This window comes from Panulirus ornatus, chromosome 10 (assembly GCF_036320965.1).
Source record: "Panulirus ornatus isolate Po-2019 chromosome 10, ASM3632096v1, whole genome shotgun sequence".
Lineage (NCBI taxonomy): Eukaryota > Metazoa > Arthropoda > Malacostraca > Decapoda > Palinuridae > Panulirus > Panulirus ornatus.
In genome coordinates, this window is record NC_092233.1 from 36,357,134 (window position 1) to 36,378,516 (window position 21,383).

Here is a 21,383-nt window from a genome sequence, read left to right on the forward strand (position 1 = left end):
CCTCAAACATCTCATTTCCAGCACATCCACCCTCCTGCACACAACTCTATCCATAGCCCACGCCTCACAACCATACAACATTGTTGGAACCACTATTCCTTTAAACATACCCACTTTTGCTTTCCGAGATAATGTTCTCGACTTCCACACATTCTTCAAGGCTCCCAGGATTTTCGTCCCCTCCCCATCCTATGATCCACTTCCGCTTCCATGGTTCCATCCGCTGCCAGATCCACTCCCAGATATCTAAAACACTTTACTTCCTCCAGTTTTTCTCCATTCAAACTTACCTCCCAATTGACTTGACCTTCAACCCTACTGTACCTAATAACCTTGCTCTTATTCACATTTACTCTTAACTTTCTTCTTTCACACACTTTACAAAACTTAGTCACCAGCTTCTGCAGTTTCTCACATGAATCAGCCACCAGCGCTGTATCATCAGCGAACAACAACTGACTCACTTCCCATGCTCTCTCATCCACAACAGACTTCATACTTGCCCCTCTTTCCAAAACTCTTGCATTCACCTCCCTAACAACCCCATCCATAAACAAATTAAACAACCATGGAGACATCACACACCCCTGCAGCAAACCTACATTCACTGAGAACCAATCACTTTCCTCTCTTCCTACACGTACACATGCCTTACATCCTCGATAAAAACTTTTCACTGCTTCTAATAACTTGCCTCCCACACCATGTATTCTTAATACCTTCCACATCCATCTGGTAAGGTTATTTAATGTATGTATGACTCATGGTGAGGTGTCTGAGGATTGGCGGAATGCGTGCATAGTGCCATTGTACAAAGGCAAAGGGGATAAGAGTGAGTGCTCAAATTACAGAGGTATAAGTTTGTTGAGTATTCCTGGTAAATTTTATGGGAGGGTATTGATTGAGAGGGTGAAGGCATGTACAGAGCATCAGATTGGGGAAGAGCAGTGTGGTTTCAGAAGTGGTAGAGGATGTGTGGATCAGGTGTTTGCTTTGAAGAATGTATGTGAGAAATACTTAGAAAAGCAAATGGATTTGTATGTAGCATTTATGGATCTGGAGAAAGCATATGATAGAGTTGATAGAGATGCTCTGTGGAAGGTATTAAGAATATATGGTGTGGGAGGCAAGTTGTTAGAAGCAGTGAAAGGTTTTTATCGAGGATGTAAGGCATGCGTACGTGTAGGAAGAGAGGAAAGTGATTGGTTCTCAGTGAATGTAGGTTTGCGGCAGGGGTGTGTGATGTCTCCATGGTTGTTTAATTTGTTTATGGATGGGGTTGTTAGGGAGGTAAATGCAAGAGTCTTGGAAAGAGGGGCAAGTATGAAGTCTGTTGGGGATGAGAGAGCTTGGGAAGTGAGTCAGTTGTTGTTTGCTGATGATACAGCGCTGGTGGCGGATTCATGTGAGAAACTGCAGAAGCTGGTGACGGAGTTTGGTAAAGTGTGTGGAAGAAGAAAGTTAAGAGTAAATGTGAATAAGAGCAAGGTTATTAGGTACAGTAGGGTTGAGGGTCAAGTCAATTGGGAGGTGAGTTTGAATGGAGAAAAACTGGAGGAAGTGAAGTGTTTTAGATATCTGGGAGTGGATCTGGCAGCGGATGGAACCATGGAAGCGGAAGTGGATCATAGGGTGGGGGAGGGGGCGAAAATTTTGGGAGCCTTGAAAAATGTGTGGAAGTCGAGAACATTATCCCGGAAAGCAAAAATGGGTATGTTTGAAGGAATAGTGGTTCCAACAATGTTGTATGGTTGCGAGGCGTGGGCTATGGATAGAGTTGTTCGCAGGAGGATGGATGTGCTGGAAATGAGATGTTTGAGGACAATGTGTGGTGTGAGGTGGTTTGATCGAGTAAGTAACGTAAGGGTAAGAGAGATGTGTGGAAATAAAAAGAGCGTGGTTGAGAGAGCAGAAGAGGGTGTTTTGAAATGGTTTGGGCACATGGAGAGAATGAGTGAGGAAAGATTGACCAAGAGGATATATGTGTCGGAGGTGGAGGGAACGAGGAGAAGAGGGAGACCAAATTGGAGGTGGAAAGATGGAGTGAAAAGGATTTTGTGTGATCGGGGCCTGAACATGCAGGAGGGTGAAAGGAGGGTAAGGAATAGAGTGAATTGGAGCGATGTGGTATACAGGGGTTGACGTGCTGTCAGTGGATTGAATCAAGGCATGTGAAGCGTCCGGGGTAAACCATGGAAAGCTGTGTAGGTATGTATATTTGCGTGTGTGGACGTGTGTATGTACATGTGTATGGGGGGGGTTGGGCCATTTCTTTCGTCTGTTTCCTTGCGCTACCTCGCAAACGCGGGAGACAGCGACGAGGTATTAAAAAAAAAAAAAAAAAAAAAAAAAAAATTCTTCAAAGTAAACACCTGATCCACACATCCTCTCCCACTTCTGAAACCACACTGCTCTTCCCCAATCTCATGCTCTGTACATGCCTTCACCCTCTCAATCAATACCCTCCCATATAATTTACCAGGAATACTCAACAAACTTATACCTCTGAAATTTGAGCACTCACTCTTATCCCCTTTGCCTTTGTACAATGGCACTATGCACGCATTCCGCCAATCCTCAGGCACCTCACCATGAGTCATACATACATCAAATAACCTTACCAACAAGTCAATAATACAGTCACCCCCTTTTTTAATAAATTCCACTGCAATACCATCCAAACCTGCTGCCTTGCCGGCTTTCATCTTCCGCAAAGCTTTTACTACCTCTTCTCTGTTTACCAAATCATTTTCCCTAACCCTCTCACTTTGCACACCACCTCGACCAAAACACCCTATATCTGCCACTCTATCATACAACACATTCAACAAACCTTCAAAATACTCACTCCACCTCAAATACATCAAACCACCTCACACCACACATTATCCTCAAACATCTCATTTCCAGCACATCCACCCTCCTGCGCACAAATCTATCCATAGCCCACGCCTCACAACCATACAACATTGTTGGAACCACTATTCCTTCAAACATACCCATTTTTGCTTTCCGAGATAATGTTCTCGACTTCCACACATTCTTCAAGGCTCACAGGATTTTCGCCCCCTCCCCCACCCTATGATTCACTTCCGCTTCCATGGTTCCATCCGCTGCCAGATCCACTCCCAGATATCTAAAACACTTTACTTCCTCCAGTTTTTCTCCATTCAAACTTACCTCCCAATTGACTTGACCCTCAACCCTACTGTAACTAATAACCTTGCTCTTATTCACATTTACTCTTAACTTTCTTCTCTCACACACTTTACCAAACTTAGTCACCAGCTTCTGCAGTTTCTCACATGAATCAGCCACCAGCGCTGTATCATCAGCGAACAACAACTGACTCACTTCCCAAGCTCTCTCATCCCCAACAGACTTCATACTTGCCCCTCTTTCCAAAACTCTTGCATTCACCTCCCTAACAACCCCATCCATAAACAAATTAAACAACCATGGAGACATCACACACCCCTGCCCCGAACCTACATTCACTGAGAATCCAATCACTTTCCTCTCTTCCTACACGTACACATGCCTTACATCCTCGATAAAAACTTTTCACTGCTTCTAACAACTTCCCTCCCACACCATATATTCTTAATACCTTCCACAGAGCATCTCTATCAACTCTATCATATGCCTTCTCCAGATCCATAAATGCTACATACAAATCCATTTGCTTTTCTAAGTATTTCTCACATATTCTTCAAAGCAAACACCTGATCCACACATCCTCTACCACTTCTGAAACCACACTGCTCTTCCCCAATCTGATGCTCTGTACCTGCCTTCACCCTCTCAATCAATACCCTCCCATATAATTTACCAGGAATACTCAACAAACTTATACCTCTGTAATTTGAGCACTCACTCTTATCCCTTTGCCTTTGTACAATGGCACTGTGCACACATCCCGCCAATCCTCAGGCACCTCACCATGAGTTATACATACATTAAATAACCTTACCAACCAGTCAACAATACAGTCACCCCCTTTTTTAACAGATTCCACATTCAACAAACCTTCAAAATACTCACTCCATCTCTTTCTCACACCACCACTACTTGTTATCACCTCACCAATAGCCCCCTCCACTGATGTTCCGATTTGTTCCCTTGTCTTACGCACTTTATTTACCTCCTTCCAAAATATCTTTTTATTCTCCCTAAAATTTAATGATACTCTCTCACCCCACCTCTCATCTGCCCTCTTTTTCACCTCTGGCATCTTTTTCTTGACCTCTTGTCTCTTTCTTTTATACATCTCCCACTCATTTCCATTATTTCCCTGCAAAAATCATCCAAATGCCTCTCTTCTCTCTCACTAATAATCTTACTTCTTCATCCCACCACTCAAAGCCCTTTCTAATCTGCCCACCTCCCACCCTTCTCATGCCACAAGCATCTTTTGCGCAAGCCATCACTGCTTCCCTAAATACATCTCATTCCTCCCCAACTCCCCTCACGTCCTTTGTTCTCACCTTTTTCCATTCTGTACTCGGTCTCTCCTGGTACTTCCTCACACAAGTCTCCTTCCCAAGCTCAATTACTCTCAACACTCTCTTCACCCCAACATTCTCTTCTTTTCTGAAAACCTCTAAAAATCTTCACCTTCGCTTCCACAAGATAATGATTAGACATTCCTCCAGTTGCACCGCTCAGCACATTAACATCCAAAAGTCTCTCTTTTGCACGCCTATCAATTAACACGTAATCCAATAATGCTCTCTGGCCATCTCTCCTACTTACATACGTACACTTATGTATATCTCTCTTTTTAAACCAAGTAATCCCAATCACCAGTCCTTTTTATCACATAAATCTACTAGCTCTTCACCATTTCCATTTACAACACTGAACACCCCATGTACACCAATTATTCCCTCAAGTGCCACATTACTCACCTTTGCATTCAAATCACCCATCACTCTAACCTGGTCTCGTGCATCAAAACTACTAACACACTCACTCAGCTGCTCCTAAAAGAGCGGCATTGGATGGTATTGCAGTGGAATCTATTAAATAAGGGAGTGACTGTATTGTTGACTGGTTGGTAAGGTTATTTAATGTATGTATGACTCATGGTGAGATGCCTGAGGATTGGCGGAATGCTTGCATAGTGCCATTGTACAAAGACAAAGGGGATAAAAGTGAGTGCTCAAATCACAGAGGTACAAGTTTCTTGAGTATTCCTGGGAAATTATATGGGAGGGTAATGAATGAGAGGGTGAAGGCATGTACAGAGCATCAGATTGGGGAAGAGCAGTATGGTTTCAGAAGTGGTAGAGGATGTGTGGATCAGGTGTTTGCTTTGAAGAATGTATGTGGGAAATACTTAGAAAAGCAAATGGATTTGTATGTAGCATTTATGAATCTGGAGAAGGCATATGACAGAGTTGATAGAGATGCTCTGTAGAAGGTATTAAGAATATATGGTGTGGGAGGCAAGTTGATAGGAGCAGTGAAAAGTTTTTATCGAGGATGTAAGGCATTTGTAAGGCATTTCAAAACACCCTCTTCTGCTCTCTCAACCACACTCTTTTTATCACCACACATCTCTCTTACCCTATCATTACTTACTCGATCAAACCACCTCACACGTCATACTGTCCACAAACATCTGATTTTCAGCACATCCACCCTCCTCCGCACAACTCTATAGCCCACGCCTTGCAACCGTATAACTTCGGTGGAACCACTATTCCTTCAAACATACCCATTTTCGCTTTCCGGGATAATGTTCTCGACTTCCACACATTCTTCAACGCTCCCAGAACTTTCGCCCCCTCCCCCACCAAGTATTTCCAATGATCAGTGTTTCCAGCAAACAAATCCATAAGCTCTTCACCATTTCCATTCACAACACTGAATACCCTATGTACACCAATTATCCCTTGAAGAGCCACATTATACACCTTTACATTTAAATCACCCATCATTAATACCTAGTCTCGTGCATCAAAACTAATGACACACACACTGAGTTGCTCCCGACACACTCTTCTCATGACCAGGTGCATAAGCACCAATAATCACCCATCTTTCTCCATCCATTTTTAGTTTTACCACATCAATCTAGAATCTTCTTTCTTACACTATCACATACTCCAACAACTCCTGCTTCAGGAGTAGTACTACTCCTTCCTTAGCTCTTGTCCTCTCATCAACTCTTGACTTTACTCCAAAGACTTTTCCAAATTATTCTTCCCCTTTACCCTTGAGCTTCATTTCACGCAGAGCCAGAACATCCAGGTCTCTTTCATCAAACATACTAGCTATCTTTTCCTTCTTTTCATCTTGGTTACATCCACATACATTCAGACACCCCAGTCTGAGCCTTCTTGAACTCCCTCAAGGGATTTCCCACAGCAACAGAGTCTTCATAACTAATGAGCTCCAGTACCACTTCTTAGCCTTAAGTTCTAGTAAGGCATCACATACAGGAGCATATTTCCTTTCTAGGAAGTGATCAGGTATCAACAAAGTTTGACCAACCCACAATTGACAAGGAAGTCTAAAATGGCAATTTCTGTTGAAAAAGGAAGGGTATACCTCAACAAGTTTCTTCCCTGTCCAAAATTTTCATTTCCTTTTTAACTTCCAAGTCTCATCTAGCTAGCCTACTTTAGCTGATGTAATTATGTACTCTACTTAAAACAGTGTTGTAAATGGAAAAGGTGAAGAACTTGTAGATCTGTGTGCTGAAAAAGGACTAGTGACTGGGAATACCTGGTTTGAAAAGAGAGGTATACATTAGTATACATATGTAAGTAGGAGAAATGACCAGACAGCATTATTGGATCACGTGTTGATTGATAAGGGCATGAAAGAGAGACTTTTGGATGTTAATGTGCTGAGAGGGGCAACTGAAGGGATGTCTGATCATTATCTTGAGGAGGCGAAGGTGAAGATTTGTAGAGGTTTTCAAAAATGAAGAGAGAATGTTGGGGTGAAGAGAGTGGTGAGAGTAAGTGAGCTTGGATAGAAGACTTGTGTGAAGAAGTACCAGGAGAGATTGAGAGCAGAATAGAAAAAGAAGAGAGCAAATGACATAAGGGGAACAGAGGAGGAATGGGATGTATTTAGGGAAGCAGTGATGGCTTGCACAAGAGATGCCTGAGGCATGAGAAAGGTGGGAGGTGGGCAGATTAGAAAGGGTTGTGAGTGGTGGGATGGAGAAGTAAGATTGTTAGTGAAAGAGAAGAGAGAGGCATTTAGACAACTTTTGCAAATGACTGGGAGATGTATAAAAGAAAGTGGCAGGAGGTCAAGAGAAAGGTGCAGGAGGTGAAAAAGAGGGCAAATGAGAGTTGGGGTGAGAGAGTATCATTAAATTTTAGGGAGAATAAAAAGATGTTTTGGAAGGAAGTAAATAAAGTCCGTAAGACAAGATAACAAATGGGAACATTGGTGAAGGGGATAATGGGGAGGTAACAAAAAGTAGTGGTGAAGTGCGAAGGAGATGGAGTGAGTGTTTTGAAGGTTTGCTGAATGTGTTTGATGATAGCGTGGCAGATATAGGGTGCTTTGGTTGAGGTGGTGTGCAAAGTGAGAGGGTCAGGCAGAATGGTTTGGTAGAGAGAGAGAAGAGGTAGTGAAAGCTTTGAAGAAGATGAAACCGGCAAGGCAGCAGGTTTGGATGGTATTGCAATGGAAATTAAAAAGGGGAGTGACTGTGTTGTTGACTGGTTGGTGAGGATATTCAATTATGTATGGTTCATGGTGAAGTGCCTGAGGATTGGCAGAATGCATGCATAGTGCCATTGTACAAAGGCAAAGGGGATAAAGGTAAGCGCTCAAATTACAGAGGTCTAAGTTTGTTGAGTATTACTGGGAAATTATATGGGAGGGAATTGATTGAGAGGGTGAAGGCATGTACAGAGCATCAGACTGGAGAAGAGCAGTGTGGTTTTAGAAGTGATAGAGGATGTGTGGATCAGGTGTCTGCTTTGAAGAATGTATGTGAGAAATACTTAGAAAAACAAATGGATTTGTATGTGGCATTTATGGATCTGGAGAAGGCATATACTAGAGTTGATAGAGATGCTCTGTTGAAGGTATTATGAGTATATGGTGTGGGAGGTGAGTTGCTAGAAGCAGTGAACAGTTTTTATCAAGGACGCAAGGCATTTGTACGAGTAGGAAGAGAGGAAAGTGATTGGTTCCCAGTGAATGTAGGTTTGCGGCAGGGGTGCGTGATGTCTCCATGGTTGCTTGATTTGTTTATGGATGGGGTTGTTAGGGAGGTGAATGCAAGAGTTTTGAATAGGGGCAAGTATGCAGTCTGTTCTAGATGAGAGGGCTTGGGAAGTGAGTCAGTTGTTGTTTGCTGATGATACAGCGCTGGTGACTGATTCGGGTGAGAAACTGCAGAAGCTGGTGCATGAGTTTGGTAAAGTGTGTGAAAGAACAAAGCTGAACGTAAATGTCAATAAGAGCAAGGTTTTTAGGTTCAGTAGGGTTGAGGGACAAGTCAATTGGGAGGTAAGTTTGAATGGAGAAAAACTGGAGGAAGTGAAGTGTTTTAGATATCTGGGAGTGGATTTGGCAGTGGATGGAACCACGGAAGTGGAAGTAAATCACAGGGTGGGGGGAGGGGGCAAAGGTTCTGGGAGCGTTGAAGAATGGGTGGAAGGCGAAAACGTTATCTTGGAAAGCAAAAATGGGTATGTTTGAAGGAACAGTGGTTCCAACAATGTTATATGGTTGAGAGGCGTGGGCTATAGATAGGGTTGTGCGGAGGAGGATGGGTATGTTGGAAATGAGATGTCCGAGGACAATATTGTTTGATCAAGTAAGTAATGAAAGGGTAAGAGAGATGTGTGGTAATAAAAAGAGTGTGGTTGAGAGAGCAGAAAAGGGTGTATTGAAATGGTTTGGTCACATGGAGAGAATGAGTGAGGAAAGATTGACAAAGAGGATATAGGTGTCAGAGGTGGAGGGAACGAGAAGTGGGAGACCAAATTGAATGTGGAAGGATGGAGTGAAAAAGATTTTGAGCGATTGGGGCCTAAACATGGAGGAGGGTGAAAGGCATGCAAGGAATAGAATGAACTGGAACAATGTGGTATACCGGGATGGACGTGCTGTCAATGGATTGAACCAGGGTATGTGAAGCGTCTGGGGTAAACCATGGAAAGTTTTGTGGGGCCTGGATGTGGAAAGGGAGCTGTGGTTTCAGTGCATTACACATGACAGCTAGAAACTGAGTGTGAATGAATGTGGCCTTTGTTGTCTTTTCGTAGCGCTACCTCGCGCACGTGCAGAGGGAGAGGGGTGTCATTTCATGTGTGGTGGGGTGGCGATGGAAATGAATGAAGGCAGCAAGTATGAATATGTAAATGTGTATATATGTACATGGCTGTGCATGCATATGTATGTATACGTTGAAATGTATAGGTATGTATATATGCGTGTGTGGGCGTGTATGTATATACATGTGTATGTGGGTGGGTTGGGCCATTTTTTCGTCTGTTTCCATGCGCTACCTCACTAACGTGGGAGACAGCGACAAAGTGTAATAAATAAAAAAAAAATATATACTTAAAATATGGGTGTAGACTCAGAGGCACATACTATTCAATATACATGTGGTATAGTTTATGCACTCTTCTTTAGCCTTCAGTGATGTTGACACAACCATGACACCTATGCTAGGCTCTTTCCTCACCTATCATAGATAGGACAGGGTGAAGAAAATATTTATATAACTAGAAATACATGATGTCAACCAGCGTGACAACTAGATGTCTCACTGATCATGATGAATCTGTCAATCAGGTGATAAAGTGTCTTACTGAAGTCATTCAATCTGATGTATGGCCAGTCTTCAGTAAGTCCATATTGAAGATGCTTAGCACTAACATGTCTTTCAAGTGAAAGAACAATTTGATATTCTACCTTGTGCTCTTTCTCTCACACTCAATACAGCTGATAAGCATAACATATTTATCTACAATTCTCACTTTCTGACTGTACTCCACTATACAAGCTGGTTTTGTCACTCTTTTGCCACTGCCACTAACAGCTTGATGCCTGGAGATAATGGATGTGTTTCCTAAACAAAACAGAATAGCAATTTGTTTTAGGCACTATCATGTCCATCTAATCACTATCAAAATACTACTAGAAATTGTCCATCTCCTCAGAATTCTCTCAAAGACAATTTGTGCTGGAGTGAAGACAGCAACATCCATCCTTTCCCATGAGACAAATACCTTGATACCTGGTGCAGTCTTCATGGGGTCTTAACCACCAAAACCTTGAATAAGCTCAGGCTGTTGGATTTGGTTGCTGGTCAACCACACCATTGGAAACAGCAGCCCTCAGGCTTAAACATCCCCGACAGCCTAGTTAGTCTACAAAACTCTGTATTACTTGTCCACTGTACTCAAACTTCTCCACTGAGCATCCTACCCTCCTTCTGAAGGCAGAAAGCAAGGTGTTGAGAGAATCTTTGACCCTAGAAGCTTAGTGTTCTCTCTTTTTGTGTATAAAAGCATCTTTGAATTTCAGAGGTAGTTTTATACAAAGTCTTTCATGACTGATGTGCCAGTAGGATATTATTTCTGAATGTAAATTGGGAACAATACCTTCTAGGATTTTCCAGGTTACAAAGATCATATGCCTCTCCTGTATAACCTTGAGATATTTCAGCCATTCCCAGTAATTTAGGTCCTTTGCCACATTTGTATAGGCTATGAAAGACCTGTGAACATTTTCTAACGCCAATATTTTGCCTACAATGTAGGATGATGTTAGGATGCAACAATATTCAATTCATGAAAGAATTAGCATTTTGAATAATATTGTCTTGAAGGTCTACAAGATCCAGACCACCATTCATCTAAATGAAGCAACTGTTGTTTTGCTGTGTTTGCTGAAGGTTAGGTCATCAGACATTAAAACTAAAGGTCTTTCACATCATTTATTTATGATACTGTTTGTGTCTGTCTGATATTCTGTGTTATTATTGATTTCTTCATTTTTCCCGTACCAAGGAGTTGAAACTTATCTCCAGTGAAATGCATGCTGTTCTCATTTGCTCAGTAAGACTTAATCTATATCTCTTTGTAGTCTTTCTGCATTTTCTATAGATGTGATTTTCATACTTATACTTGTATCATCTGCAAAGGGTGATATGAAACTGTGGCTTGTGTCTGCATCAATGTCAGATATAAGAATGAAGAACAGGAAGGGTGTAAGTACAATTCCTTGGGAGACTGAGTTTTTTACCATTGAGGCAATGGAGATGGCATGGTTTACAACCACATGATGTGATCTGTTAGTTAAAAAGTTGTATATCCATATCCCAATTTTTCTGGTTATTCCTATCTTTTATATTTTGTGTGCTATGACACTATGGTCACATTTGTCAAATGATTTTGCAAAGTAGGTGTAAATCACATCAGCCTTTCCTTTGTTTTCCAGAGCTTCAACAACCCTGTCATAGTGGTCAAGTATGTGAGAGTGGCAAGACCGTTGCACCCTAAAACCAAGTTGTCCTGGGTCATGTACATCATTTACCCCCATAAATTCTATCAGCTTGTTTCTTGGGGCTCTTTCGAAGAATCTAATAATGTGTGGTGTGAATCCTATCGGTTGATATTTTTTGGGACTACCATGCTTCCATCTATAAGAAGCAGATCAATGCTAGTCAGTTTCAGATTCTTGGGAATGATGCCACAATCTAGACTTTTCTCCTGGGTATATCTAGTGCACATGCTAAAGGTGTCTTGTATTTCTTTATGAAGGCTAAGTTCCAAGAGTCCAGTCCTGGGGCTGAGTGCATGGGAATGCTCTCAATGGCCCTCTCGTCTTGTGTTGAGGTGGTGATATTTGCTCTGTGTATGCTTGGGGATTACTGCTTAGCAAGAGGGCTGTTGGGTCATTTGTCTTTAATGAAGATTTGGGCTCGGTGTATACATATTCACACTGCCTTTTTAAAATTTCACTCATCTCCTGACAGCTGTCAGTAAAATATCATCTGTTTTGAGTGAGCAAAAGGAGTTTGTGGTTCTGGATTTGCATTTCACATGAGAAAAAGTGCTTTGCCTTATTTCCTATTTCCTTAATGGCTTTTTTCTTCTTTTTCCTGTGTTTCAAATGACATCTTTAGTTGATAGTCTACATGTGATAATTCACTTGATAAGTTTTCTTTCTTTTGCTGGATGAACCGCAGCTTCTTTAGTAGCACTGCAATTTCTAATAGCCTCCTGTAGAGTGTTTGTCTTTCTCATTCTAACCTAGATCTTTTGTGCTGAGGCATTGTTGCCACTTCCTACTACCTCCATCTAATCTCCTCACACTGGGACTGAGATCAACTTTACCCTCACTGCTTGAAGCATTATGCTCTCTTCCTTCTGCCTTTGTTGTTTCACATCTTCATGAAAACTATCCACATGATACACTATCATTCCCCTCTAAACTGTCTGAGTCAAGTGCATCTAATACTTCAAGTAATAACTTGTAAAAACAGACCTCACACATGGGATACTTGCAGTCAACTCCCAGAGGTGAAGCATCCCACATACGAGATATCAGCAGTCAATAAGGTGGTTGGGAATACCTGGTTTAAAAAGAGTGATATACATAAGTATACATATGTAAGTAGGAGAGATGGCCAGAGAGTGTTATTGGATTATGTGTTAATTGATAGGTGTGCGAGAGAGACTTTTGGATGTTAATGTGTTGAGAGGTGCAACTGGAGGGATTTCTGATCATTATCTTGTGGAGGCGAAGGTGAAGATCTGTAGAGGTTTTCAGAAAAGAAGAGAGAATGTTGGGGTAAAAAGAGTGGTGAGAGTAAGTGAGCTTGGGAAGGAGACTTGTGTGAGGAAGTACCAGGAGAGACTAAGTACAGAATGGAAAAAGGTGAGAACAAAAGACGTAAGGGGAGTGGGGGGTCAGAATGGGATGTATTTAGGGAATCAGTGATGGCTTGCGCAAAAGATGCTTGTGGCATGAGAAGCGTGGGAGGTGGGCATATTAGAAAGGGTAGTGAGTGGTAGGATGAAGAAGTAAGACTATTATTGAAAGAGAAGAGAGTGGCATTTGGATGATTTCTGCAGGGAAATAATGCAAATGAGTGGGAGATTTATAAAAGAAAGAGGCAGGAGGTCAAGAGAAAGGTGCAAGAGGTGAAAAAGTGGGCAAATGAGAGTTGGGGTGACAGAGTATCATTAAATTTAATGATAGGGGGAATAAAAAGATGTTTTGGGAGGAGGTAAATAAAGTGCGTAAGACAAGTGAACAAATGGGAACTTCAGTGAAGGGGGCTAATGGAGAGGTGATAACAAGTAGTGGTGATGTGAGAAGGAGATGGAGTGAGTATTTTGAAGGTTTGTTGAATGTGTTTGATGATAGAGTGGCAGATATAGGGTGTTTAGGTCGAGGTGGTGTGCAAAGTGAGAGGGTTAGGGAAAAATGATGAAAGCTGGCAAGGCAGCGGGTTTGGATGGTATTGCAGTGGAATGTATTAAAAAAGGGGGTGACTGTATTGTTGACTGGTTGGTAAGGTTATTTAATTTATGTATGACTCATGGTGAGGTGCCTGAGGATTGGCGAAATGCTTGCGTGGTGCCATTGTACAAAGGCAAAGGGGATAAAAGTGAGTGATCAAATTACAGAGGTATAAGTTCGTTGAGAGTTCCTGGGAAATTATATGGGAGGGTATTGATTGAGAGGGTGAAGGCATGTACAGAGCATCAGATTGGGGAAGAGCAGTGTGGTTTCAGAAGTGGTAGAGGATGTGTGGATAAGGTGTTTGCTTTGAAGAATGTATGTGAGAAATACTTAGCAAAGCAAATGGATTTGTATGTAGCATTTATGGATCTGGAGAAGGCATACAGAGTTGATAGAGATGCTCTGTGGAAGGTATTATAAATATATGGTGTGGGAAGCAAGTTGTTACAAGCAGTGAAAAGTTTTTATCGAGGGTGTAAGGCGCATGTGTACGTGTAGGAGGAGAGGAAAGTGATTGATTCTCAGTGAACGTAGGTTTGCGGCAGGGGTGTGTGATGTCACCATGGTTGTTTAATTTGTTTATCAATGGAGTTGTTAGGGAGGTGAATGCAAGAGTGTTGGAAAGAGGGGCAACTATGCAGTCTGTTGTGGATGAGAGAGCTTGGGAAGTGAGTCAGTTGTTTGCTGATGATACAGCGCTGGTGGCTGATTCGTGTGAGAAATTGCAGAAGCTGGGGACTGAGTTTGGTAAAGTGTGTGAAAGAAGAAAGCTGAGACTATATGTGAATAAGAGCAAGGTTATTAGATACAGTAGTGTTGAGGGACAAGTCAACTGGGAGGTAAGTTTGAACGGAGAAAAACTGGATTTGGCAGTGGATGGAACCTTGGAAACGGAAGTGAATCATAGGGTGGGGGAGGGGGGTGAAAGTTCTGGGACGTTGAAGAATGTGTGGAAGTCGAGAACATTATCTCGTAAAGCAAAAATGGGTATGTTTGAAGGAATAGTGGTTCCAACAATGTTACATGGTTGTGAGGTGAGGGCTATGGATAGAGTTGTGCGGAGGAGGGTGGATGTGCTGGAAATGAGATGTTTGAGGACAATATGTGGTGTGAGGTGGTTTGATCATGTAAGTAATAATAGGGTAAGAGAGATGTGTGGTAATAAAAAGAGTGTGGTTGAGAGAGCAGAAGAGGGTGTTTTGAAATGGTTTGGTCACACGGAAAGAATGAGTGAGGAAAGATTGACCAAGAGGATATATGTGTCAGAGGTGGAGGGAACGAGGAGAAGTGGGAGACCAAATTGGAGGTGGAAAGATGGAGTGAAAAAGATTTTGAGTGATCAGGGCCTGAACATGCAGGAGGGTGAAAGGCATGCAAGGAATAGAGTGAATTGGAACGATGTGGTGTACTGGGGTCGACGTGCTGTCAATGGATTGAACCAGGGCATGTGAAGCATCTGGGGTAAACCATGGAAAGTTCTGTGGGTCCTGGATGTGGAAAGGGAGCTGTGGTTTTGGTGCATTATACATGACAGCTAGAGACTGAGTTTGAACGAATGTGGCCTTTGTTGTCTTTTCCTAGCGCTACCTCGCGCACATGAGGGGGGAGGGGTTGTTATTTCATGTGTGGTGGGGTGGCGATGGGAATGAATAAAGGCAGACGGTATGAATTATGTACATGTGTATATATGTATATGTCTGTGTGTATATATATGTATACATTGAGATGTATAGGTATGTATATTTGCATGTGTGGACGTGTATGTATATACATGTGTATGTGGGTGGGTTGGGCTATTCTTTCGTCTGTTTCCTTGCGCTACCTCGCTAACGTGGGAGACAGTGACAAAGCAAAATAAATAATAAATAAATAAAATAAATCACATCTCATCATCCTCTGGAGCAGCAGATTCAGTGTCTGATAGAGCTGATATAATTTCCTTCTATATCATGACTCATTATAGGCCCCAATGCTATTAGAGGAGACAGGTAGGACAGAAAGAATACTATCCATGCCCTACATATCACAAAAAGTGACTAAATGGAGAGGGAGCATGGGGCTGGAAATTCTCCCCTCCTCTTTTACTTTCCAAAAATAGGAACAGACAAAGGGGCAAAGTGAGAATTTTCCCCTCTAAGGCTCTGTCATCTGTTCTTGATGCTACCTCGCTCATGCGAGAAATGGCAAGCATACATGGAAAAAAAAAAAGATGAGGAAAGATCTCTCTCCAATTTTCTGTAACTTCCTAATATGTCTGCCATCACTAAGCACTAACAAGGAACTTTCTGCAAATTCTTAATGTACAAAATAATGAGATCAATATCAAAATGAAGCAAAAAAAATAAAAAAGTAATATGACAATCAGTTATTGATCTAAAGGTGTCTAACATGGACTGAAAATTCACCTTTATTCATTTCATACCTAACTGCCTTTCCTGCTTTAGTATGGAAGCATCAATAACAAACCAACAATATCCTCCTTTGCATATACCGACCAAAGCAAAAAAAGGGGTTAAGCTTAACACCTAAATGTGCCAATATTTTCCTTTGCTCATAGGAGACTGTGGGAGAAAGTGATAACATAGAACAATCAAAAAATCTGAATAAGTAACCAACATATACCTAATTAGTGCCATGAAAATCTCATTTCTAAACCAACTGGCTCTTGCTGAACAGTGAGGTCAAGTTGGCTTGAAGGATGGACTTGAGCGAGGATGATATCTTAATGCTAAATGGGAAACAAAACTGAATTCTACATTTATGTAAACGGTTGGTAATTCAGCTTCCAACACATGACAAGAGATAACAAGTGAGGCTAATGCTAAGACCAACTTCTGAGCTTCATATTCAATGTTCAGTTTGATACATAATAAATCAGGGCTAACTAACAGAAAACATGAAACTTAACTGGAAACCAAAACTACTAACATGTATAACACAACTTATAATTCCTATGAAGATACTGTTTTGATGTAAAGACCACATAACTAGGGAAGGTTCCATCATCTGTTAGATAAATAAAATAAATTACATGGGAGGGGAGAGATTCTGTAAAATATACTCCTCTTTTCAATGTATGTCTTACCTGGTGTATTGAGCACAGGTCGAGTTCGGACGGTTGATGAAGGTGCCTGGGTAGATACTGATGATCCAGACCTTCCACTTGACCCTGAACGTGACGATAATAAAGAAGCAGATGAGTCTGTCCTGCGTGTCCGAGCCCCACGAGTGCTTGAGGTAGCTGCAGATTGTCTAGAGGGCAATGAGGAGGGTCCTCCAGATACTAAGGATGGTGGCTCACTACCAGAGAGTAAACTAGAAGTTTCCAAAGATTCATCTAGGCGGCCAGGACACAGGAAATCAGAAACAGCATAAACATACAGTGTTAACGAGGCTTTCCCACCTGGGGGGATGGGAAGTTGGGCATGTATGTTTTCTTCACTGTACTGAAACACCTGCAATAGGTTTTCATGTATAAGTCAGCTGCAATCTTAAGATGAAGTACAATAATCAGGGTTTACCCAGCAATCATATAAACAATATACAAACCTCGCTTTACCTTTCTGCCCTGGGAACTCATTCTAATGGGGGATCCCACAGCACTCAGAAAGCTTGCCACATCCACTAAGTGTGACCACAGGTAAAGGCATGTGTAATGTATCTGTCTTTGTGGGGTGAGTGCAGGACAGTGGGGGAGGAGCATCCAGTGTCTTCAGTACAGAAGCTATATCTTGGTCAAGAAATGGATGGTGTCCAAAATGTAAACAGGAAACTGTAACTCGTACATATTTTGGGTTGGTTTATAATGTCTAAGAGGTGGGTGGTACCTAGAATGAAAGTGAGAAATTGTAACTCATGTTTCAAAAGGGAATTTTCAGATGGTTATATGTCTGTAGGACTGGAGTTTAAGACTGGCTTGGGAATGGGTTGGGAATTTAAGGAAGGTTAACGCATGTCATGTCATTCCAGTGAAATAGTGTTTTGTCACTTTTGTGTTTGTTGGGGGATGGGGCATTCGTGAGCGCACAATGCTCAAACAGGTGTTAAGGGTGAGCTTTTTGTTTATGCTTAGGGGGCTGGTGGTGTTTAATTGAATTGTTTTGAATGGGTTGTGTTGCTGAGCATGATGGAGTGGGGCTGCACTGGCAGTACTCTTTTTTTTTTTTTACTGTACATGTTTTGAATGTTTGCAGTTGCTATGCAATCACTGATTGTTCCGAGCCTTCTGTTTTGTAAGTTTATAGTTTTATCAGATATGCTTCTGAAAGGGTGGATGACCAAGGAGCTTAGAGTCATGAGAATGAATTGCTTGTGGGGGTATAAGAAGAATCTTTTTCTTGTCTGAACTTGGTGTTAGAAAGTGTCCTGGGTATATCTAGTTTGGTTATGGCCCTTATAATGATGTCTGTGGTGTGATAAAAGAAAGTCATATGTGTCATACATGGATACTCAGTATGGTTGTAGTTCTACTGAGCGGAAGTGGCTGATTATTCATGGTTAGGTTTACTAGCTGGTTTCATGTCCATGTGGGATTAAGAGGGTAATGGTGGATTTCTTAAGGGAAGCAGAGACTCTGTTTTGAGTGAACTATTGTTCTAATTGATTGATGTAATGCTTATACATCTGCTGGTACTTGTGTAGAGTGAGGGTGCTGAGATGTAAGTGTAAGGCCATCTGCACTAGAAAGGACTTTCACGGTGAAATTTGCATAAAGTCAAAAGGGGGATGGGGAAAGAACTGCTCCACAGGGACTCCACTGTGGAACTTGAGGGCTTTGGAAGAGACCTTTATGAAATACTCTAATTGGCAGCCAGCTATGAAATTGGCTGCCAATTTCTTATCACTTTTATGGAGGGTGGTGCCAAGAATCTTTTGTGTGCAGGTCAATGAGGGACATATTGGTTGACTCTCTTGATGATCAGACACCAGACATTTAAAGTTTCTCACTTAAATTTGCCACTAATGCCAAGTCATCAGCATACAAAAAATGACTCAACACCCCACCCACACTCCACAATCCCTGACAGACTGCAGACATGTTTCTCTTTTTAAGACCCTTGCATTCATCTCCCTCACCAACCCATCCATTAACATACTAAACAGCCACGGTGAAATCATAAATGCCTAACAGTGACACACCCTCACTTGGAACAAATTACCCTCCTTTTCCCTACTTAAACATATGCTATATTTTCTACACCATATATGCATGACACTTTCCACAAAGCATCTCTATCAACCCTATCATACTCTCTCTCCAGATCCATGAATGCCACATACATATCCTTCTCATATTATATTCTATCATACTCTGTCAATGGCTCCCGCATTAGTGAAGTAGCGCAAGGAAAATGATGAAAGAATGGCCCAACCCACCCACATATACATATATATACATACATGCCCAGACGCACATATACATACCCATACATTTCCATTGTGTACATACATATACAAACACAAACATATACATATATACACATATACATATTCATACTTGCTGCCTTCATCCATTCCCGTAAACACCCACCCACAAATGAAACGGCACCCACCTCCCCTCATGTGCGTGCAAGGTAGTGCTAGAAAAAGACAACAAAGGCCACATTCGTTCACACTCAGTCTCTAGCTGTCGTGTGTAATGCACCGAAACTACAGCACCCTTTCCACATCCAAGCCCCACAAAACTTTCCATGGTTTAGTCCCAGACACTTTACATGCCTTGGTTCAATCCATTGACAGCACGTCAACCCCAGTATACCACATCGTTCCAATTCACTCTATTCCTTGCATGCCTTTCACCCCCCCCTGTATGTTCAGGCCCTAATCACTCAAAATCTTTTTCACTCCATCCTTCCTCCTTGAATATGGTCTCCCACTTCTCCTCATTCCTCCACCTCTGACTCATATATCCTCCTCGCCAATCTTTCTCACTCATTCTCTCCATGTGACCAGACCAATTCCATACACCCTCTTCCACTCTCTCAACCACACCCATATATTACCACATATCTCTCTTCCCTTTCATTACTTACTCGATCGAATCACCTGACACCACATATTGTCCTCAAACATCTCATTTCCAACAAATCCACCCTCCTCCCCACAACTCTATCTATAGCCCACACCTAGCATCCATACAACATAGTTGGAACCACTATTACTTCAAACATACCCATTTTTGCTCTCCGAGATAACATTCTCACCTTCCGCACATTCTTCAATGCTCCAAGAACCTTCGCCCCCTCCCCCACCCTGTGACTCACTTCCGCTTACATGGTTCCATCCACTTCTAAATCCACTCCCAGATATCTAAAACACTTCACTTCCTCCAGTTTTTCTCCATTCACAATTACCTCCCAATTGACTTGTCTCTCAACCCTACTGAACCTAATAACCTTGCTCTTATTCACATTCACTCTCAGCTTTCTTCTTTTACACACTTTATGAAACTCAGTCACCAGCTTTTGCAGTTTCTCACCTGAATCAGCCACCAGCACTATATCATCAGTGAACAATAACTGACTCACTTCCCAAGCACTCTTGTCCACAACAGATTGCATACTTGCCCCTCTCTCCAAAACTCTTGCATTCACCACCCCAACAATCCCATCCATAAACAAATTAAACAACCATGGAGACATCACGCATTCCTGCCACAAACCAACATTCACTGGGAACCAATCACTTTCCTCTCTTCCTACTCGTACACATGCCTTAAATACCTCAATAAAAACTTTTCACTGCTTCCAGCAACTTACCTCCCACCCCATATACTCTTAATACCTTCCACAGAGCATCTCTATCAACTCTATCATATGCCTTCTCCAGATCCATAAATGCTATATTCAAATCCATCTATTTTTCTAAGTATTTCTCACATACATTCTTCAAAACAAACACCTGATCCACACATCCTCTACCACTTCTGAAACCATACTGCTCTTCCCCAATCTGATGCTCTGTACATGCCTTCCCCCTCTCAATCAATACCCTCCCATATAATTTCCCAGGAATATTCAACAAACTTATAAACCCTGTAATCTAAACGCTCACCTTTATCCCCTGTGCCTTTGCACAATGGCACTATGCATGCACTCCGCCAATCCTCAGGCACTTCACCAACAACCATACATACAATGAATATTCTCACCAACCAGTCAACAACAAAGTCACCCCCTTTTCTAATAAATTCCACTGCAATACCATCCAAATCCGCTGCCTTGCTGGCTTTCATCTTCCACAAAGCTTTTACTGCCTCTTCTCTGTTTACCAAACCATTCTCCCTGACCCTCTCACTTTGCACACCACCTCGACCGAAACACCCTATATCTGCCACTCTATCATCAAACACATTCAACAAACCTTCAAAATCTCACTCCATCTCCCTCTCACTTCACCACTACTTGTTATTATCTCCCCATTAGCCCCCTTCACCGATGTTTCCATTTGTTCTCTTGTCTTACGCACTTTATTTACCTCCTTCTAAAACATCTTTTTTTCTTCCTAAAATTTAACGATACTCTCTCACCCCAACTCTCATTTGCCCTCTTTTTCAACAAACTTATACCTCTGTAATCTAAACACTCACCTTTATCCCCTTTGCCTTTGTACTATGGCACTATGCATGTTTCTCCGCCAATCCTCAGGCATTTCACCTTCAACCATACATACTGCCCCAAAATCCTATGGCAAGCTAACAAGTCTTTCTATTTGATGGAAAGTAATATTGTCCTCTAAATCAGTCTCCACTGCCACCATCCTAGTATCTACATTATTTCACTGTCTACTGTACTTGTTTACTAGTTACTAATGCTTTACTCTACTGAACATCCACTGCTTTTGCAGTAACCTCACCTGCATCATTTTCCCAAAGTTTCATCCTGATGTCTACAATCCCTAATGCTTCACTCCTC

The 21,383-nt window shown here is 41.9% G+C and overlaps 1 protein-coding gene across 1 annotated transcript in view; it reads right to left on the reverse strand.

The window, feature by feature from the left end:
• LOC139750625 (protein brunelleschi-like) overlaps positions 1-21,383 on the reverse strand; it is a gene marked incomplete at its 5' end in the record, with an annotated part of 205,178 nt that overhangs the window by 74,053 nt on the left and 109,742 nt on the right. The window contains one exon of the mRNA XM_071665300.1: positions 16,556-16,925. Coding sequence (XP_071521401.1) covers positions 16,556-16,925 — 370 coding nt within the window. The remainder of the gene's footprint in view (positions 1-16,555; positions 16,926-21,383) is intronic.